This window comes from Phoenix dactylifera, unplaced genomic scaffold, assembly GCF_009389715.1.
Source record: "Phoenix dactylifera cultivar Barhee BC4 unplaced genomic scaffold, palm_55x_up_171113_PBpolish2nd_filt_p 000085F, whole genome shotgun sequence".
Taxonomy (NCBI): Eukaryota; Viridiplantae; Streptophyta; class Magnoliopsida; order Arecales; family Arecaceae; genus Phoenix; species Phoenix dactylifera.
This window is the reverse complement of record NW_024067677.1, coordinates 727,502-750,498: the sequence shown is the minus strand read 5'-3', so window position 1 is coordinate 750,498 and position 22,997 is coordinate 727,502. Positions and strand designations below refer to the sequence as shown.

Genomic DNA, 22,997 nt, shown 5'->3' with positions numbered 1-22,997 from the left:
GAAAAAATAAACAACTCTTTAAATGCACATACAAAACCAAAAAAAAAAATTTATGCACACAAAAAAAATTTATTCCAAAGAGGCATAAAATACAGAGTTGTCGCTACCCACAGGATGGGCGGGGGAGAGCAGCAGAGAGAGGAGAGTGTTGAGGCTTGCGTCCCCCCTCTCTCCCACTCCCATGCTCCCCACCCCGCCCGCTCGTCTTCACCTATTCCACCGATTCTGGCAGGATTCCGCCTTTTGTGGGACGAAAACCACACATTTTACGTTATTTTCCCCCTGCAGGAAGCCTGTGGCAATAAAGTAAGATAAAAAGAGAACATGCTATCATGCTCATAAGCAAAGCAAAAATGCAGCAAATACAGAGGCAAAGCAGGGATCCTGCTGCTAGTCAGTAACAAACAAAATAGCTTAAAATAGTCCATGAAGAGATGTCAAAGGAGGGTTTACTAAGGATTCAACCACTCCACATCAACCAACTTTACAAAATTCTTCAGTACACAAATCTAAGACTCTTAACATTTTCTTAAGGTCAAACTTGTGTCACAATGCATTGTCTACTGATAAAGTCACAGCTGCAGCAGGGGCAACGCCATCACAATGCCGAAGACTGACACCATCAACAGCAGTAACCAGAATGGTATCTGCTTCCTCTGCTTTCTCTTCCCAGCATTTTGTACAATCTTTCTGTCTTCACCTTCAAGTCTTGCAGCTCGTTCAACCATGCCAGGAGGAGAGCTTCTATGTTCATTCATCTGCTGTCGTGATACAGATTGCTCTGGGATCTGTTGTTGTTGGTACTTCTCTACATATTCTGGGAACAGCTTCCTGAAACTTGGGCAGTTTTTGCTGTCGACAGAAAAAGAGTAGGCTTTCAGATAACCAGTACAGTGATAAAGTGATGCCAGAATCCATATACAATTATCTATAAACTGCAGAATTATAACATAGATTCCAAAAGCTCATATCAACAGCACAAATTCAATTTTCTCAACAAACAAATGCAAATTTTGTTCTCCTTTCATTGGAGACTTTGCTTACATGTGTAATGCTGCAACTTACATTAACATGCCTGCAGGTCACAATGCCAAATATGCATAAAAAGCAAGACCTAAAATGACCACAACTTCCTCGTGGAAGGGTCTTTGCTTACCCTTCTTTTAAAATGTAAAATCATTGCCAGCTTAGACGAGAGCTAGGGATTTCAGATCCAACATACTTAACTGCAACTAATCAACTCAGAAAATCAACCTTGCTCCTATTCCAACAAGTTTTACATGATTTTCATAATACAACTTACATATTATTTTGTACATCAAAACAATAAAAGGAAAACTTTCATGTTTCACTTCTAATCAGATTAAGATGTTAAGACGCTTGCTAGTCTACCAATAATACTGACTTATTGCTCATAGGAGCCCAAAAAATCCTAGACCCTTTTTTGTTGATATATGAGACAGAATAACACATCAAAGACTGGGAACCAGACTGAAAATCTTTTCCAACTCTTAGAATACTGAATATGGCCATTCTATTGAAAATATATTTAAGAATTCGGTACTTTATAATTAAATCTCATGCATGAATTTAGCATGTGAAATCAAAGAATGTCTACCTTTCACAATTGTATGCAAGTGAAGCCTTAGCTAGTCTTCGCTTTTCATCATCTGTAGTCCTAATGCTGCCAGTTGTCTGACCATCATCCATCTGCATGCTCAAAAAGCATAAACATTGAGATCAGAAAGTTGCTAAATTGAACTAACAAAGACAGAGAACAGCAGGCTATTCTTTTGAAAGAAAAATATCTGGATTTATTAAATTTCTTGACTTCGCAGCAGGTTAGAGTTAACTAACTACAGTGAAACTGAACCAGAACATGCAAATATGACCAATCACCACTTCAAGTCTTGAAAATCTTAACCCAAAGGGCCAAAAGTACTACTAACAGACAACCAAACCCTACCTAGATCAACTGATGCCAGTCCATATCCCAGCTGGCTCAGGCCAGGATAGACATCTTTGCACCCGAAAGGCCCATTTAAACCCACTTGCAGGCCCAAGCGGACATTCACTGCCTACATATTTTTCTGATGTCATAATTAGGATGGGTTATTCCTTTAATATCAATGGTCCAGCAACCTTTCAATCAGAATTTTATTTTGTTCCTTCCCTAATGTGTCTATTTGAAACAAAATGAACAAACACGAGAGCATGATTTTAGCACCGAAAAGCTGTTTGAAGTTTCAGATGCTTCTCAAGAATGGAGGACAAAAAAGGCCAGCCAGCTCCCTCACACAAATCACACTTCTTGTCTTAAATGATTAAAAAGTTCCTTCTTCAATAATGATGAGCCCCTTAGCCATTGCCTCTATGCCATAAAGTGTGAGGCAGGAAACTTACTATGGGAATAGACCACTAAAAGGACAGACGCATCTAGAATGCTAGATTGCTTTTTTCCAACTGATGTACGGAAAGTACAAGTAATGCTTACATATATCTGCTACTTGAATATTTTGACCAACTATGAAACATGAGTGCAGATGACAACGGACATTTGAGGAACTTACCATGAAAGACAGAAGCCCTGTGAGAATGCTGCACCCAAAAATTACAAGTCAGAGCCATATATATATATCTCATAACTTTTATAAAGAAATGTTCTAGGTTATAGCGAAAGTAATACAAAAAAGTCAATATAAACAAATCACAAACTTTAGCTTACTAAATATTAAGATCAACTGAGAAAGTGTTGAATTTTAGTTTGATAGAATGTGTTCACATGTTACATATATGAAGACACTTAAAACAACCCTAGGAAGTTCAGTGCAAGTAAAAAAGTTCAATACTTGAGCTTAATGGAGAATTTCATCCTCATGCATTGGTTGCTCTTACCTTGATACAGACCACATTGGATTCCAAGACTCTGGATGAACTGAAATACAATAAAGTTAAATTAAAAATCACCTAATACCAAATAAAGCAATAAAAGCATTATTCATCCAAAAACTTACAGTCACTCATGGATAAACAGATCTTTTTGTGAGGGGCGAAACGTCCATTGGGAGTGATCATGCTTAACCCACAGAGACAAAGATAGGGTAAATCTTTGTGAGAACATTGGAAGCTATTAACAAAATAATCTGCATTAAAATTCATGTTAAGGACTTCATTACCTGATACTTGGAGGCTTGTATGGATAATCAGGTGGAAACTTGAGTTTTCCATAGTAATATCCACCTTCATACAAAATTAGTGTAAGAACAGACAACACAAACAGGAAAGCTTGCAACAAATGAAATAACAAGATCAAATTAACTCAAACCGTTTAAAGCAATGAGTACTGCTATAAACAGGAATGAATCAAAGTGCCAATAAATGTAAAGAAAGTGCCAACATTCTTTCTGCAGAGAAGAATAAGAAATATAAGCCAAATATCATATACCTTCAAATGGTGTGCCTTTACTTCCTTCAAGTACAAAATCTGAAGAAAAGGGAATATAGAATCATCAAGTTCACTTCAAAATAGTGAAAATAGCTAGATAGATCAAATAAGACAAATTCTAAGATCAGAACCAAAACTTTGGAAAAACTATTCAAGATCCCATCTAGATTTAATTGATTAAGGTGTGCGTAAAAGTGATGTGCAATTTGTTAAGAAAGAACCAAAGTAGGATTTGTGATAAAAAGCGTCCTCTAAGGCTTCAAGTAAAATTCAAAGTTTAAGGTGCATGACAACAGGCAAAATGTTTTCCCCAACATTTGATTAGTGTGCACTGATAACAACTGATGTTGTTGCCCACAAAAATGAATATTTGGAAACATATTAATAAAAAGTATATCATCACAATTAAGAATGACTAGGATTATAAAAAGGGGAAGAAGAATAAATTTGAGAAGTTTGTTTGGTTGTGTGTCGGTATCACTAGCTAAGAGTTTTGAATACTTCAAGTTAAAGGTGAAGGCCAAAAGATATCTAGTACTCATGTAATAGATGAACAGGCTGTCACATTGGAATCCAAAGTTCTTTGTTATGTCACTAGGCCACCGTGTGCATGTGTTACTATAAAGACATCCATCAGTGCATGCACGTGCAGTCATATGCACACATACAAATATATGAATACATGCACACATACCTACCTATATACATTTATGTATGTACCTACATACATACATGCACATATTCAAGAATTGAAATCTCATGCATACCAGATGTTTATCAGTATACCAAGTGCCAATATGCAGTGGCATTTTGAGAACTGTGCACATATTGTCCTGATTTGGGGCACATTGTTGGCCCTACACCAACCACAAAATGCTTGGTACTTTTTTCTTTGCTGTGCCAATCTTTGCCAAGGAATATTGAGACATATGCCCCCGTATCCAGGATCTTACCATATCAGGCAACCATCAAAATGGTACTTATCTTCAAGATTTGAATCCCTTGATATGTCTATAAGTGTGTGTGACACACAGGCACACAGAGATAGAGATAGAGAGGGGGGGGGCAGATTTGGTATGATCTCTAATAGTTCAAATGTCAATGACAGAATTATGGGTGTGGGGATCATGACCATGTCGCTCTTCAAGAGGCAAAACAATTTTTATGAAAAGGAATATAAAAAGGTGGATCTACAAAAGTAAAAGTAAACAATCTTTCTTCTAAATCATTATCAGTTTCACAACAAAGCCCTTCCATAAAAACTTAGTCTTTCTCTTCGTATTAGCAAAATAACTAAACAAAATTGTTAAGACTTGTAGTGTACACTATTTATGAAAAGTAACAATCCGAATTCACTAACTACAGAAACAAAAATAGGCACTGAGCTAAGGCAGGTGTGTAACCAAATGCAGTGAACAAGGATGGACAAACAGCCTCCTCGCATAACATTCAAATGAAAGGTCTCAGGATTTAATAACTCTTTATAGATCCATTCTAAACTATTTAATTAATAGCACCCCAACCAAGACATTCATAAGGAATCTTGACACATTCTATATAAATGATAATATAAAAATAAAGATAACTATTCAGTGAGGAAAGAGTCCTAGAGTAAAGATGAACATAAATCTTTCCATAGTATATAATGAAAAAACTTCAAATATGTATTCTAGATCATGAGAAGAATGATAAAGAAGTTCAACAGAATGACAACACTTAAAGCACATCATTACTTCAAATACTCTCCTGTAACCATTTTTTTTGCATGTATGTGTGATTCTTTTAAATAATACACCACCTTCAAGACCTCTTTCAAGTGGTAAAGAGGAGACAACAATCATTCTACCAAGGATTTGAATTTAGTGACTTACAAAGAGACTATGGTTGCTTTCTTCAAAGGAATTTGTTATGGCATGATTGTTTGCAATTAGGCAATAGATCAACAGAATGTGTAAGCTCTATCTTTTTATATTGAAATTTCTTTTCCAATGCCACATAACAAGGTAGAATTTTTTAAAAAAATTGTTAATTTTATGAAGTGAGAATGAGGTTGAAGACTCTTGCAGCTTCTTGAAATCATGGGAATGATTTAATTTCTGACACCAGTATAAAAGCATTTTGTGGATTAAATTGAGTGAGAGAACTATCATTTTCCTAGAATAAATATTATATGAAGTAATTTAAAAAAGCAAAATCATAGAAATATTTGAGCATGGATTATTCTATTTGGCTAAGGAACTAGTGTAAAAAACACATGTAACACCCCTCATGGCACCAATTCTTGAATGATTCTTCTAAATGAAAAGTTCAAAATATGATAAAAGGACTCCAGTGAATCTAACATATCAAATATCAAAGAATCTCACATTCTCTTAATTTTTCTCACTGCCAACATGACAACTGAAATATATTTAAGTGATTGCAGTTAAGAGAAAAGGATGGACTTGCTCAGGATTTGTACAAACTTATATTTGATCGATCATATTGTATCTGAGTATGCTTGTTTTGCATCTTATTTATGTCACTTTATGCAGAACTAGTTCTGTGTCTTGCATTTCAACATTGATATCCTCCTATTCAAAGCATACATGTAATTTACTACATTTATTACTAAAAACATCGAATATGCATATCCAACCTTCAATGTAGTTCAATGTTAAGAGCGCATAGTGCTTCTGTAATAGAGTGGATTTAGAAAGTTATAGAAAACCTCCAATATATCCATCCCTTTTTTGTCTATAGAGCAAAAATTCAAGCACATTTGGATGAGCAAACATGTAAAATTTGTACAGAAAGAAAATAATATAAGCTCCATAAAAAAATAAAGGTGAAAATGTTTATACATGTATTATTAAAACTGTTGCAATAAAGAAGTAAAACATTAAGCTTTATTTTGTGAGGGTCTAATTTCTGGGCAGAGCACTAAGGTCTGTAATCATCAAAATGGGAACTCAAAGAATCTAATTTGGGAGCAAGGATAGCACACTTTCCAAAAGAAGGTAAGACAAATAATGATATCTTCTAGCTGAATATTGTTGGGTTCTCTATTAAAACCAAGGAGAGAAAAGATAAAGTGATAATAGAAGCCACCAACAGGCTTGTCATCTTGGTAATTACTGGCCAAATCATATTGAGGAGTTAGACTAAAAGGGCATACTGAAGTAAAGATCATGGGACATAAATGGTTGGGTTAATGTTCAATCATAAAAGACATATAAAGTATAAGTTTGGAAGCATGATTACTAATATTTTATGCTTCAACTAAGCAAATGCTCTATGTAGGAGATCTGGCAAGAATTATGTAATTATTGAGGTTGGACCACCCACATTACAATGATAGTGGTACAAAGAGGCAGCTTTCTTAATCTTCCCATAAACTCAATAGAATATTATTCTTTTATTCTTTAGAAGTTGGATACACCAGTTAGTAAAGATATATGCCATGTTTGAAGCTTTCATTAGCAGTGGGAGAAAAAGGAAAAAAGAAGAAAAAAGATAGAAGATTTCCTCGGTTATTGCACATACCACTTATACTGACTAACATAAGGAACTTATCACAGCTCTGCTCTGAACTTAATGCGGGTAAAACCCATGGCTAATATAAGTTTTAAAGTAACTTAATCTTTGTTGTGGAAAAAAATAAGCAGTGTAACAAGTTAAAGATCTTACAAATATCATGCAGCATACAAACCAAAACTAATCAATATTGTATGAAACAAACACAATATGTAAAACAACAAAGGAATAAAATAAATTAAATTACTCACGCCAGTCTAGTATATCACTGGGTGAAGGACGAGCGACGATCTGGGGTGGTGGTTCCTGCAAATATTTGCACTCATTGAAGTTAGAATTTTCAAAATAGAAAAAAGGGGAATGTAGCGTTGCTCACTATCAGAAAAAAAGAGCATGCAGTAAAAACATAATGCAAGTAAAACAATTAAACTATACATGTTTTCCCACCAAAACCAACAGAATTTGCAATAAAGGATCCACTAAAAACAAAATTCAAGTAACTTGCAAGGTTTACCATATCATTTTAATAACAATTACATTCATCATCGAAATGATCAGTTTCTTTTCCAAAAATTCCCATAATTATAAGCCAGTGCATTGCCTTGATCAGTCTTAATTCTTTACTTTTTGATTATGTGCTGAACAGGAAGGCAGGGCAATAGCTGAAGTCTTGGAGATACAGGAAGTTCATGTACTATTCTAATCTCTATGAGAATTATGAATATAAACCTAATGTACCTTACAAATTGCATGGTATTCCTTTTGAAGGCGTTTCACACAGGCTCTCTCTGCCATCGGCAATAGCAGGTCTCACGACCGCAAAGCCGGAATAGTTCCCCTTTTAACAAAACCTCAAAGGTAATGCTCCTTAAGCAACTTGATTTGCGTCACTGCAAAGTAGATAGTATTAAACAGTTGAATTCCAATCTAAAGGAAAAATTTTGAGAATGACAAGAAGACACCAGCACACATGTAATCTTACAGAGCAGCATAAACATACTAATAGAAAAAAGCATTGTAGATTTCACATACAAACGAATGTAATGGGTGAACAACAAGCTTTTTGTATGAAAACATGAACTAAACCTAGGGAAGCCATATTACTACCGTGTCATATTTCACGAAAACAACCCTCAGAAATCTCACCTTTCTTAAAGAAACGTCACGTCCCGGGTCAATCTCACCTGCGGAGCCTGATGTCTATTTCCAGAAAAAGAAGAGATTTCAGAATCTTTTTTTCACAAAGTTTGTCATCATAATATTGCTCTTCATATAAAATAAGCACTATCAGGATTGAAAGTATATCTATGTCCTGTGTAAAATTGAAAAGCGCAAACGGATGCTGTGATGTGAACTCAATTTGAACGCATAACGCGGTGGATAACGTCGTATGATCAAACAAATAAGCCTGTTTTGACTTCCGATCCCAACGGGGAGAGACATTGCGAGATCTATGAATTGTTAATGAATAAAATCTCACGCTAATGTATTTCACCATATATTGCAAAATTCTACAAACAGAACACACCGATACGAGAAAAAACAAAAGATCGAGGCGTTAATTCACACAAAAAAGGAAAAATCATCAGAACAAAATAACTAAGAAGCCAGGTTATTCAAGACCCAGAAAATCATGGACCCACCAAAAAATTCCGATCTCCGACAGACCGATCCCACAATTCCGCCACGAATTCAGATAAAACACTTCCCAAAAGACAACAGAAAGCGAGATCCGAGCGAGAATCGAAACAAAAAAAGAATCAACACGGAGGGAGATAGAGAGGGAGAGGGAAACCTTCAGAAGGCCAATTCCGTCGATCCTAGGGCAACAAAGGAGCAACCTTGAGATCGTCCGCGCCTATGGCAATGAGGGAATAAGCGAGGAAAGACGGCTCTTGAGATCGAAGAGAGGGAGGGTTGGGGGGGGGGCGCCGCGGGGTTGTGCGAGAGGAGGGTGGGCCGGCGCGTCGAATTTATTTATATAAAAATAATAATTAATTAAAAAAGGAAAGGTGGAGCTATTATCTGGACCCTTCCCCCTTCTCCATCTCCATCTCCCATCGCGTCACACACGATCCAACGGCTTGTATTTATCCTCTCTGTACCAGCGAAGGATCAGCTGTTTAGTTACATTACCACACAGTCGCGTTGTGAGATTCTAGTTCGTTTCAAACATGGGACCCACAAACCATATCGTGACACCGAAACACGTAACTAGGAAATCTGTTTCCTGTTATGGAGAGACTACTAATCTAATTTTAAAGTTGCCATTTTTTTATATTCTTGTCGCTCCAAGTAAGGCTGCAAGCTGAGGCCCCTTTTTCTTGGTTGTTTCTCTCGTTCTCCATCGAACCCTTCTTCAAAATATTTATTCTTTTTCCTTTGATGTTTCGAGAATGGGTTCATATTGGGCTCAGTTCAAAAGCATGGAGACCGTTCAAGTGTTCTGCTTCTATTCTGAAAGAAGCGGTTAAAGAGGAATACAGGAGGAAGGTAAGATGCTTCTTTGCTCTTCCTGCTCTTTTGATTCGCCTTCCTTTATTGAGTGCCTTAAAGCATCTTGGAATCTGATAATTACGAGACCAAAACAACTTTCTGGAATCACCTACAAGGAAAAAATGATAGAACTTTTCTCGGAAAAAATAGTTACGAATAACTTGATGATACTTGATCAGAATGTCTTTCCCCCTGATAAAGTCATCGCTATGAAAGGAACATAAAATAATTTGAATGTAAGTTGTTATATGTGGTATGCATCACAAGTAATTGCAGTAGACAACTTGTTGGCTGGGCTTTATATGATAGTAAGTCCAAGTTGGTGCGAAATTTTTTTGATGTGAATTGGAGGAAGTAAGACGCTTCCACCAAATTTTATTCAGAAAAGAGTACTAGGTACAAGAAAGTAGAAGGGAGATAAACATCAAAATAAGGCAGAGGATCAGGGACTGAAGTCTGAAGAACAAAAAACATCAAGGCGGCCTCATGGTGCGAAATTGAAAACAACCGGACACCCAGTTGGATATTTAATCGAAAATGAGGTGAAGTGTATAAAAATTCTAGCTGAATATTGAATTAGAGAGTTGCAAGATTAACTTCTAAGTTGACCGGAATTTTCTTCTTTCTTCTGTTTATAATGTTCAAATATTGTGCATTCTTGTATGGGCTCATTTAGCATGAATAACATAACCAATCGGTTCAGAACCTCTTCAAATACTGCTTGGGTATACTTAATTCCCCTGATATTGTTTCATTTCTATAGTTACTTGGAAAGTCCTTTTCCGTTAGAGGTATTTTTCACAAACATGTTTAGTATATCATTTTGATTGATTTCTTCAAACTAGGATCTGAACGGGACATTTATGGAAAACATTCTAAGAATGTACATCAAAGAGAAAGGTGCTAGGTTTTAGAGAAAGTAAGTCACCCTCGATATAAAATTTTGACTACCAAGTTTATGTAAAGAAAAATTTAATGGCTTTACTAGTTCTTTATGACTAGAGAACTAGAAGAGAGTTTCTCATCCTTTATAATGCCATGTATATTTCAGGGCATGTTTATCACCATTGTTTTCTCTTTCTCCCTGAATGAATTGAAGAAAACTAAAAGCAATCACAACAAAAGAAGCTGGATGTAACTACAACAAAAGTAGTTGGCTGCAACTACAAGAATATATTCCTATTCATACCCAAACAATAAATTAAAACATTCTATAGAACATATGCCAAACTACATTCTCTTTTTCAAGATTTAGTTAATTATCTTCGCTAGTATACTGTCTCTTGCCCTTCTATAACATATATTCCTAGTAGTATCAAATTTAATTCATTAACTTTATCTTTAATGATCCTAAATTATTGCACATACATTTTTGAACAAGAAGGAATGCTAACTTGACTGTGCATATTTATTTACAATAATCAAAATCAACCTAATACATCAATCAAACCATATGACGAGTTATAGTTCAAAGTAAAAAGCCAAGTCCAACAATTTTTATTTCTCTTTAGTTGACATATCAGGATACCTGTCGCCCTGTGAAATGGATTTTCCCTGCTTTCTAATATCTAGTAGGGCACTTCCAGGTGTCCACTGTCAAACCTGTGGGATTCCTTTTTATGAGATGAAGATATGGACATGTGATGCACTTCACAGCACCTTTTATCTTCTTTTAGAGCATTATATGTGTTTTCATTTCAGTACAAGTAGTAAATCATTTAAATGTTTTAAGACTATAATAATTCTAGCGCAACTAATAAACATTTCTATTTAGAGAAAGTTTTGGGATCATTGTTATGCCAATGAAATAGGTGGTTTGCAAGGCCACTTATTAACATACACTTGAATATATACCAATATACAGGTGTACATAGTATGTACATAAATATGTCTTGTATATGTATTTATGTGTATGTTGTGCGTTTGTACATTTATATGTGAGTGACATACTTGCATATATTTATATGCATAAGCATATTGATCCAGGGCATCATTTAGAAACACAAAGGATATCTAGGTGACATGTCCCCACAGGAAATATTTTCCTAGTTTTCTGTCAGGAGCATATGTAGAACATGGTCTGCAAGATTCATTGCTCCTGACAAGATTTTCTTAAAATTCTACGAGAAGGAAGTCTTGAGTTGCTTCCACATATGGTTACTAATAGTCTGGATTTTCAGGTATGATTGTTTCCTTTCGTATTTAACCACAAGCAAGCTCAAAATTTATTTGTAATACAAATTTTTTTAACCATTAGCTGTTTCAGTTGCCAGTTTGATTCCTCTATGATTGATTTTGAGGTTATAAAGACCAATATTTATATAGGTATGACATTCAACCCCTCTGCTGGACACTTATTGTCTCTTTGTTGGCATCTCATATTTCAACTTCTAGTCCAGAATTGTCGATTCACTGGGATCAGGTTTTACTTTGGGAGTCATATTCGGGAGCTTTAGTCTATAAGTAAGTTTTGACTCCCAATGATTGTGCTTGTGTCTAGAGATTACAAATGTGCAACGATTTTTCTTCCTTATTGGGCATTCATTTTTGTGGAGACGGTTAACACTTTCCATCTTATCCAAGGTCTATGGCCGCTAGGGTCTTTCATTCTCAGATATTATGACATTCTTATCCATCAGTAAATAACTCTTGCAACTAAAAATCTTGCTGTTAGCAGCAACCTGTCTTTTTTCTGTTAATTTACAGATAATAGGTTGAAATGGTTTCTTCGACTCTCCAACAGAGAAGATGTAAGAGCTAAAATCCATTCGCTTTTCTTAAGCACATCCTCATCTAGAGCTTTGAAGCAATGCCTTATGATGTCAGGCTTTATTTGGTGATTTGAGCACCTTTCTTTTGAAGGCTCCACCAAAGGGTTGACCATGATTTTTGTGATTATGCCATCAACTCGATGTCAATCCTCCTATACAGTCATACATTGCCAATTTTCATGGCTCATGTCATTTGACAGGGAGATGGAAGAAAGACATCAACAACTACAAGACCCAAAAACATGTGTAGCAGTATCGTGATTCTCAAACATTATATAACTAGCACAACTATGTGCACAGTACTCCAAAACACCAGCTACTTGGGTCTTCTTCATAGGATGCTTATCTACCATTTTCTTATGTCAAATGCAAACTTAATAATTACATCGAACCTCTTAAGTCTCTGCATGATACTTTTGTAGACACAATCATGAGCCTGGCTCTCCTTGCGCTTCTATCGTTATCAATGACCCCCTTTCTCACAGGGTTATCTTCTTGTGTTGCTGTAGTAGAATATCTTGTAGTTGCACCAAGCTAATTCATCATACTCGTTCTTTCTTTTTTCTAACAAGATACTAGCATGATCTCCTAATGCAGCACCTGGAGGGATGTTGGCCCATGTGGCTTATCACTATATTAACCAATTGGCAAGATTGTTTCTCTTACCTCTGTCTGGATCTGATATAAGCTGGAAGCAATCAAGGGAGGCTCTTTCATTTACTCATGCTAACGATGTTACTAGCAATTGATATAAGATCATTAAAGCTGTGCTTTGTTCCAGCTTTTGTATGTCGAAATGCTTCCTATGTATCAAGCCACTATACTCTTGTACAACTTCAAGCATATATTTAGTGCCAATGGAAAGTAAAAGAACGAGTGCTGGGGACTGTGATGGTTTTGAGGTCTGCATCAGTTCCAAGTAAAACATCAGAATCTTGAGATTGAAAGAGTAGATGCCCTACAAGCCAATCGCAATATGTATTGCGAAAGTTTTTTTTTTTTTGATTTGTCCAAATCATGTACATGACATTTAAATATGAATAAAGGCGTTATGTTTTATCATATGTTGTTGATTATATTTATGATAAACTCCTTAGATTAGGGCAATGGTTTTAAGACTATGATGAGATCATACTAGTGAGACTTAAAATCCTAAAATCCTAATCTTAAATATTCCCAGTCATTGGTACATTGAGTCGGGGATCAATGATTACCGGAAAGACTGGCATGTCTTATGTATGCTCGATGCAGAGGATGATTGATCTCACAATCATTTGTGTGGAGACACTAATACAAAGATGTGGGTGCTCATTAGAGGAATGAGTTCACTGAATTGACCTACAAAGAGAAATCTTATGAAGTCTTACTTACATGTCAAAAGATGATTCTCTTAGTGGGAGTTGTGCAACTGATCCTATGACCTGAGATCACCATGGTATCTTGTGCACATGAACCCATATTTTGGTTTACACTCATTCATGACAGTAAGTTATGTACGAGGTCTTTTGGATATGGTGAATTGTGTACGAAGATTATGAGTAGGTCAACAAGGAATTAATCACTTCTAGTAAGAGAAGATAGCATCCTATTTATTCTAATCATATGATAATTCAGGAAGCCTTTGATCAAAGCAGAATGAAAATTAGAAAGAGTTTCTAATGTTTCATTATTTGAATTATCATTAAAAGATTGAGAAAAATATGAATATGAAATTGAGTTTGACATATATTCATACTCATATACATATTTGGGATGCAGTTTGATTAAAGGATTGAATTGCATGGTAACTTGCCACTGAAGGGTATTTTTGGTATTTCCACCAAATTCCATATTTTCCGGGTAGACATGACACGTTGCTAGACGTCAATCTTGTTTTATAGGTTTGATCAAATTAAAGAGTTTAATTCGATCACCAATTAGAAAGGATTCTAATTGTTAAGTTCGGGTTCGCGCAGTTTGGACTTAAATCGATTAGAAGAGTTCTAATCAAGTTGGGTCAACTCGCACTCACACCTATTGCTGGCTAAGTATGGAACCCAATGGGTCACACACAAGAAAACTTATCAAGGGTCTAATTGGATTAGATCATGTTTGCAAGATAAACATCCTAGCAGGTGTTGCAAACCTTAGCTCCTGATTCGAATTGGATTCGAATCTGATTCGAATTGGATTCGAATCTGATTCTTAATTGATCTAATTTGATTAGATCATATTCTAATATGGGTTAGCCAAGAGTTAGCACCTAATTGGCTTGGTTTGAGTCTAATTGGATTAGATTTAATAAATCATTCAATCTAGACCGTTAGATCTTGATCTACCGTTGGATGAAGACATAAAGGAGTTTTGGTTTAACCCAATTGGATTGGGTTAGAGGATGGCTACCATAATTGACCATTGGATCTTAATCCCACCATTGGATGAAGACATAATGGGTCAAGTGAATGGCGCCTTGCATTGGAGCCCTTGGATCATCATCATGAAAGATCAAGAGGTGAGGCGTGATGGACATGTGATTAGCATGTGATGTTGACTTGGTCAAAATATGGCACCACATGAAAGGACATATCATTTGATACACCTCCTCACTTGATCTGCACCTCCTCTTATTTGATATGGCCCTTTAGATGATGCCCTTTCATGAGAGGATGTGTGGATGGGATGCATCCCTTGGAGATGCATCCCTACACCTATTATAAATAGGTTAGCACTCCATGGGTTTCATCATTTCAATTCCACCCCACTCCTCTCTTCTTTCTTTCTTACATTAGTTTCTTTCTTTCTAGCATTGCTTCTAGTGTGTCCTAAGCCAAGACAAGGTGGTCTTCTTTAGGACAAAAGGATTAGAAGTGATTTTAGAAGGCTAAAGAAAAATAGGAAGGAAGGAAAGCAAGCCATTAGAGTTCTTTAGAAGAATTCTGCATTAAGGATCAAAAGTCTTTGGAGCTAAAGTCTTGATCAAGTTTTCGTGTGGATCACTATTGGAGGGCGGACACTTGGACGCCTCGTGGAGATTGTACACTTTGGATTAGCGTTTGAGGTATTCTACTAATTCTGCATTTATTTTATATCATTTGATTGTAATCATTAAGGTGATCTAGGCTTAAAAGGGTTTCATGCATAGGAACTTTATTAAGAAATTTTTAAAATCCCTAGCTTCCGCTGCGCATTATAACATGCTAAAACCCTTCAGAGATGAATCTAGAAGATTATATGCTCTAAACCAAAGGCCATGGACTCAAGTTTGAGACAGTTGCAGGAATCACTTACTTTGAAGCCTTCTTGGAAACTCATCCTTGCACCCATTTCCTTATTAAAAAGGGGAAAAAAAATTAAGAGACCTGCACCCACTTCCCTGTACCTACACCTGAATCTGTTCCCAAACCTGCACCCACTTATGGTAATTAAGGTTATGACTAGTCTTAGATCAGGCTTATTTGTAGTTTAGTTACAGTTATGTGCTAATCTGTCAAGTTTTATTTTATTTAAGACATATGTAAAATTTTAATGGTCTTTTACATGTTATGTGCTACTGAAGAGGGTTCGTTGCAGACCTATATCTGTGTATTACGTGCTATATTAAATTAGAATATATGATCAATCTAGTTAATCATAGATTATTTGCCTGTGCTGTCCTGCATAGACTACCAATCTAAATTTTTTCTACTACTTATATGCACAACAACCAAGAATCTCCCTGGCCCTAATAGAAGCACAGACACTAGCCACTGTTTATGAGCATTAAATTTAAATCTAATTAAAACTCCTTCAGACAATTGGGCAAGTTTATTTTCTATCCAATTTATTAATTGCCACAAACGCTTGGTTTATACATACATATGTACATACATACATACGTACGTTCATACATACATACATATTTGATGATAAAACTTGCATTCATGGAAATTAAAAGTTTTTTTATTAAAGATAAAGTTTCTAGGGACGAAACATAGTTCCTCCTTAAGCTTGACCACGATTGATCATTTTAATGTAGTATTCTTAATAACTCTGGGGGCACTGCCAATCATTTTAAAGATATAATATAGAAGTACACTATCAAGCACTTCTTGAAAAAACACAACTCAAAGTTTGAGCCTAGGTATTGCCCAGGTTTTAACCATGATAATATAGTTAAACCCTTTTGTCCGATAGGACTGGGGATCCAGCTATATGAGGTCAAGATGCATACGAGGAAGAAAAAAGATTAACCTAAACTAGGTCGTGGAAGTAATAGGGTCTGGATGCCTACGAGTAAGAGACAATCTAAGTTACAAAAACTACGAAGATAGATAAACTTGATAAGACCCAAACAAATCCTCTCCTACCTTAGATAGGAATTAAGATGTTCTAGAAAATTGCAAAAAAAATGTAATGTTTTTGATTTTTACAATAATATTGGAAGCAAGAAAATAAATATAATAAGAAAAAGGCTAATCTAGAACAAAAAAGTAAATAAGAAAAACTGAATTAGGATAACTAGATGGATTCTCACTAATTGATCCCCTCAAACTGACCAGAGTTGCACTAGTCTTCTTTCAGGTTTCTTATTTATTTATTGATGTTGCACTGGCTTCGTAGGATCTTCCAAAGTCAGGGGCGGCCCAATACATTTGGGGGCCTAAGGCGAATCCAATAAATAAGGCCTTTTTTTTAATAATAAAATTTTAATAAATATAAAATACTTAAAAAATGATATGAAAATAGATAGCTATTAAGTACACTATTTCAACAAAGATACATGAATCTAACAAAAAATAGGCAAGAAACCTTTTTAATTTAATATAATTCTTGAATGGGAGCACAGAAAAGTAATTACCCTAAAAGAAGGGCCATGAAACTGATTAAATAACTGAGATAATGCTTGACAATACTATTTACCCTGTCAAGCAAGAGCAGAATAGGAAAAGGTCATCCCATGGCACTTCATGGCCAAGGTAAAGAAAAGAATTTGTCGAGAAAGGAGCCTCCCTATAAGAGAAAGTAGGGGCATTATGGGAAATTCACTCCATCTAATTAATAAAAGTCCCATCCCACCATCTCCCCTTCAAGTGAGTACCCAAGCAGCAACTGCAACATCACACAGCAGCCATTGAACCCTCTCCCTCCTTTTCTCTCTGTACCACCCAAGAGGGGAGAAGAAACCGATAGGAGAAAATTAAAAGAATCTCCACCCTCCAAGAAGTCCATTTCCAATCCCCCTTTCTTCCTGATGGCCCAGCTGGGTCAGGAGTAATGTGAGGGAAGGAAAACCAAGACCAAAACCAAAAAAGAGAAGGGATGAAAGATAAGAGTGGCTTCAGGCGTGTATCAAGCCAACCAAATCCCTCCTCTCTCTCTCTCTCTCTCCACCCAAAACAAAACTACTGTCCCCAACTTTCCAAATTGTCCCTCTGCAGGCCAGGAAACTCTCCACCTCCCTTCCATCAAGTGGGAAGACTCGTAGCCAGCTCCTGTTCCCATTTTATATGGGGCCTTTGCTTCCTTTTGGTCACGATGCAAGAAACTTCCCTCTCTCTCTGTCTTTCAATCTCTTTGCTCCCTTCGCCTCCCGGAGGCCTTCCATTGGCCCGAGGCCTTAGGCGACCGCCTCGATCGCCTAAGGCTCGGGCCGGCTTTGTGGACCAAAGTTGCACCGGAAGAAGCCTTCAAGTTGCATGAAGGTTTCTATAGAGTTATAACATGGCATGGTGAAGTCACACACTAAAGAAAACACTTGAAGATAGGATCTGCCGAACCGCTCGATTCGGGACATATTGAGCCGAACTAGTATGGGACTGGGTCGATTCTGCGGTGGTATTCAGAACCGGCCCGAACTGCTCGAAACCAGTCTGGATAAGATGGTTTCGAGCGGAAATGGTGTGAACCGCCTGATTCGTACTAGTTCGAACTAGTCCGAACTAGTTCTCTCTTCCTTATCTCTTATAAAATGACGAGAAGGCCTAAGATGGCTTCCCAAGCCTTCTCAAGCATTTCTTCACCATATTTTCAACCCTCTAGGCCGAAAAATCATGCTGATTTCGACGATTCAAGAAGGAGCCAACCCAAAACAAGGTGTGTTTTTGCTTTCCTACCTCATTTTCTTTTTTTTTTCAACGCCGAAAAATGCTGAGAAACCCTCTGGGCCGAAAAACCATGCTGATTTCGACGATTCAAGAAGGAGCCAACCCAAAACAAAGCGTGTTTTTGCTTTCCTACATTTTCTTTTTTTTTTTCAACGCCGAAAAATGCTGAGAAATTTCCAAAATGAGAGGACATCATGCAAAAGTTTTTGATTTTAGCATGATTTCATGATATTTTGTAGATCTATGGATGATCTACACAAACCCACTAAAATTTTTAATTTTCGGATTATATATAATTTTTTAAATTAAAATATATTTTCGGATTAAAAAATTAAAAAATTAAAATAAATTTCAAAAATGACTGTAGAATTAGAAGTTTATTTGGGGGCATGAAGGATACTCTTCAACTAAATTTTTTGTTCATATGTTCAAGTTTTGACGCGATCATGCGCATAGTGGTATAGGCCTAAATTTTATAAAAATGAGAAATAAGTAGCCTTTGATACATAGTCACAGGCTTAAAAAAATATATATAGCATTCATGGTAGAGTTCTATATAGATCTGAGCTCAAATTAATTTTCTGAAATATTTATATTTAAAAATTATTTTTAAAATTTAAAAATTAATTAAAAATATAATTAATACAAAAATTATGAAAAATTAGTTGTATGTATTAAATAATTCAAGAGTATTTTCTGAAGTAGAAAATATATTTTCTGAATTTATGGTATGATATGCATGGAGAAGGCTACTGAGTTTTTCCTTAGAGATGCTTGATCGCCGTAGTAATATCTAGTTCCACCCAAACTTGAAGAGTCTCTTGTCAATCATTAAACTCTAATTAGAAATTACCAGCATCTCTAGCATCAGGATGTTCTGTCCTTGGCAAGGTGCTGCTTAGTTTAAAAACAAGAGTCTAACATGGAGTGTTCCTACTAAGTTTGACCCATACTGCTTCTAGACAGGAGCGGCTCAATACATTTGGGGGCCTAAGGCGAACTCACTAAGAGGGGTATTTTTTCTTTCCGTTTTGTCTTTGAGGCCTTCTCTGCAGTGGGCCGGCCTAAGGCGAACTCACTAAGAGGGGTCTTTTTTTCTTTCTGTTTTGTCTTTGAGGCCTTCCCTGTGATGGGTCTTTTTTGGCCGAGGCCTTAGGCGACCATCTCAGTCGCCTAAGGATTGGGCCAGCCCTTCTTCTAGAGAAATATAGGTGGAACCACTTTTCTTTGCAGCAGAAAGTTATCATTCAGTCCATTGAACTGTAGTTCCATCACTTCAAAGCCATCTTGACATATGGGATTTTCTGGGCAGTTTAAGCATCTTAGTGTTAACAATTCTGGCATTCAGGCTTTTCCAGAGAATCTACATCTGGTTTTCTGGTTCCACTGTTATACAGTGGTTTTGGCCATGTTGACATGTTTTCTTTATTATAGCTAGCATAGATGTATAACTTCTATGGCCCTGTAAAATAATAGATCAAGAAGGGACTCATAATGCCTTTGGCCTTTCACATGTTCTATCACTTTTGGCCAGCATAAATAAAATAGATGTTTAATAATGCCTCACCTGCTACAGAATTTCCTGTTTTCTAAATGGCTTAAGATGTGTAGATTGCCTTTGTATTAGTTACTCCATGTACTGAGCAATTGTAGATCAAGAAGCTGACAGCCATCGATGCAATTGCTGAACTCCAGTAGAGCTCTCCTTGGAATGTTTGACCCAATTATTTTCTGAGAAGATTCTGTTTTCAACTCAATATTTGCTTATATCAAAACTAGCATTAATGCTTCTCAGTTTATTGCACAAGTCCCTTTTTCTTTTCCTTTTTCTTGTTTCCATCTTGTTTGTAACATATAATTTAGACATAAATTTCCAGTGTTCAATCAGGTTTCCGTTGCCTTTCATGTTATTAATTGGTGAAAATATTTTAATCATTTCTTCTCAGCCAATGCTCTGCACTAGATACAGTACTTAGACTTGTAGCAGTATTTTTCTTCCTCTGTTTGCTTTGCATTTTTATTTTGTTCATGCTATGCAAAGGTCTCTCGTCGTGGATTTGTTTTTTCATTGCATGGTAATGTTTTCCATTTAATTATTGATAAGAATAAATAACATAGTTTTCTGGTCATCAATCTAAACAAATCTGGTCGAAATGTGGGTTAGAGAAGATGGCTATAATAGTTTCTCAGTGCACTCGCTACTTGGGTATAAAGTTAGTTTCAGAAGGGGTGATGACCAAAGGACAATTGCTTGTTATATGTCTTGGATTTTCTTTTGTAATAACTGCACTATTGAGAAGCAAAAGACAGATAATATTGCTTGTTGTTGCTTATATACTAAGGTTAAACTGCTATGAATGTTTTTAAACCAGTCTCTTTAAAGACGCCCAAGAAAATTATGCCATTGTAGAGCGAAGGGCTAACATATACAATGTGTATAGTTATAAATTCAATAATAGATTTCTTTTTAAGAGTAGAACCATGGTAGATGGTCAACCATTTGATTGATAACTGATATGATATAGAGGTGGTCGCTCACATGGGCGTGAGCAAACAAGAGCTAAAGGAAAGGGTGAAACAGGAGAAATGGTGGAGAGTAGTAGGTGATAACTCAAACCAGCATGGGCTGCCTGTTTATAACCAAACAAAAGTAGACAGCAAAAGATAGCCAAGCAGTAAGAGAGTGAAACTGAAGGCTTCCTAGCCAAAACACCACATACAGCAGAAGGAACAAACTCACCTTGGTGGCATGAACCAGATTGGCTTCATCATACTGTTTTTGGAACTCATTCTAATAGCAACTTCTATTTTTCAGAAGGTCGCTCTTTTCTTTTAAAATCTCTCTCTCTCTCTCTCTCTCTCTCTCTCTCTCTCTCTCTCACGCGAAAACTCTCACTGTTTTTCTCAAAAAAGAAATATCACTATTTTGTGCTCTAATTTCACCATGTTTACTAGGCATTCCAATCAATGGTGCTAAGGTTGCATCGGCAGAAGGATCAGAAGGTGATGTTGGTACTCAGAAATCAGGATATCTTTCACCTGTCAGTAGATGTTCTTCGTACAATTTCACAATGGCTCCTCATGTGAGAATGTCCTTGTGTGCCTGTATGCAAGAGATTGCAGCTTATAGTTCCCCATACATATCCTGCATACCAAGTTCATTGTCAGTGCATTATCATACAATTAGAATTGCATCTGCTACCATGCAGCCCCATGACCGACTGCTTCCAATATCATTTGGATGACTGAATTCTACCAAAGTTTGAATAATTTTACTTGAATCTTTTACTGTCACTCTGCTCAAAATTCCAGCATTGCTAGTAAAAGTAGGGCATATATTTGCATGGCCCTCTTTGAAAAGCATATCTTTGCCATAAGAAATAATGCTGAAGCCTATCTAGTCAACATCTATCGTTAGAAAAGTTGAAATCTTTTCCGACAACAATCTTCGATTTCTCATTTCTTCACTAACTGCTAAATAGCTGTCTTTTCTGTTGCTTGATGTAAAAGGGAAACCTTGGGTTCTTTATTCCAATTTACATGGACTATTCTGTGAGCTGGAGCAAAGCTCTTGGCAAGCTTTCAATGGTCATCTAAGAAGTCTCATCTTTTTTTTTTTTTTTTTTTGTAGCAAATCATTTGCTCATTATGACTACATGCCTAAGAAGAATGAATTATGACCATATATCGAGCATCATAGAGTACCATAGATTATGAAAGCAAAAGCAAGATGCTGTGTGCACATGCGTGCATCCTATCTTCTTTGGTTTTGTAAGCTGAGCAAAGGGGCATTAAAAGTAAATTTTTAGATGCATTATCAAAATTATTTTTTTTGGAGATTGCCTATTTGAGGATTATTGTGCTGCAAAAACAAAATTGATAATTTGTAGTATCTTCCATAAGCCAAAATATATATGGTGGAATCTTGTTTCGCAACGTTGGTTTTTTCCAGGTCGATTTGGTCGGTTTGTATGTCTTTCAAGAAGGGAGGGAGAACTTTCTTTCACTATTAGGTGCATAGCATATTATGTAAAAAGTATTATTGTTGAACCAAAATATATGGAAGTATTCCTGAAAACTATGAAAAATAATTTTGTGCTGTTCTCTCTGATTGAAGTTATCATTGTAAAACTTGGACAATGAACAAATAGTAAAACATGACCCGAGTCTTGAACAACAGGTCCCTAATTTGTATTTATAATGTGATTAGATAGTTAATGTATCCCAGGTAATCTTCTTGTATGCTTTTCTTGGACTGGAACTATTTCAAAAACTAAAATGATTGGCAAGTGGTGAATCATGGCCTGGAGAGCCGACCAGCTGGTCACAATCTTCTATCTTACACACTGTTTTGATCCTATGTTTTCATGGCCAGGATGGTGGTTTCCGCCGAGTTGAATGTAGAAAGAGAAATAATAGCCAAGACCAATCACAAAAGGACCTAAGATTTTTTTTTCAAATATTTCTTTAAAAAAATGAAGAATGCTTCATGAGGTCTGTTTGAGGCCTTGACGCGGTTTTGATGCAAATATAAATAATAAAAGAGGAGTAATGGTGACTTGAGAATTCTTAATTTCTCAAAAGCAAAAAGCTACATGAATTAAAGAGCTTTGCGAAAGAGGAGCATCAAAAAGGCAGGCACCCGGACAATGGCTTTGGCATACCGGTAAGATGTTGTACTCGTTCATGTGCTAATAATAAAGGAGG

At 36.2% G+C, this 22,997-nt stretch overlaps 1 protein-coding gene and 1 long non-coding RNA gene across 3 annotated transcripts; one reads left to right on the top strand and one right to left on the bottom strand.

The window, feature by feature from the left end:
• Positions 1-312: 312 nt before the first annotated feature.
• LOC103716943 (ubiquitin-conjugating enzyme E2 34-like) lies at positions 313-8,915 on the bottom strand. 2 transcript variants are annotated; one of them, XM_008805159.4, is made up of 11 exons: positions 8,757-8,915; positions 8,108-8,161; positions 7,700-7,851; positions 7,213-7,267; positions 3,446-3,484; positions 3,177-3,240; positions 3,015-3,076; positions 2,896-2,935; positions 2,571-2,598; positions 1,619-1,710; positions 313-852 (listed from the first exon to the last, which is right to left on the bottom strand). In XM_008805159.4, the coding sequence occupies exons 3-11, from the start codon at positions 7,754-7,756 to the stop codon at positions 573-575; spliced, it is 717 nt and encodes a 238-aa protein (XP_008803381.1). In that variant the 5' UTR covers positions 7,757-7,851; positions 8,108-8,161; positions 8,757-8,915; the 3' UTR covers positions 313-572. The 2 variants fall into 2 exon arrangements, with proteins under 2 accessions (XP_008803381.1, XP_008803382.1); XM_008805160.4 differs by lacking the exon at positions 8,108-8,161.
• A 337-nt stretch (positions 8,916-9,252) lies between these two features.
• Positions 9,253-13,114, top strand: LOC103716944. The gene is made up of 2 exons (XR_605625.3): positions 9,253-9,454; positions 12,826-13,114. It is a non-coding gene; the product is annotated as an uncharacterized LOC103716944 (long non-coding RNA).
• The last annotated feature ends 9,883 nt before the right edge of the window (positions 13,115-22,997 follow it).

What these genes read in the sequence shown, in the direction of transcription:
- LOC103716943 (XM_008805159.4), bottom strand. Translation starts at nt 7,756, where the DNA reads ATGGCAGAGAGAGCCTGTGTGAAACGCCTTCAAAAGGAATACCATGCA. An exon ending in CAGTGATATACTAGACTGGC is followed by an intron (nt 3,485 to 7,212) that starts GTGAGTAATTTA and finishes CCTTTTCTTCAG; the next exon opens with ATTTTGTACTTGAAGGAAGT. An exon ending in CTTGCATACAATTGTGAAAG is followed by an intron (nt 853 to 1,618) that starts GTAGACATTCTT and finishes TTCTGTCGACAG; the next exon opens with CAAAAACTGCCCAAGTTTCA.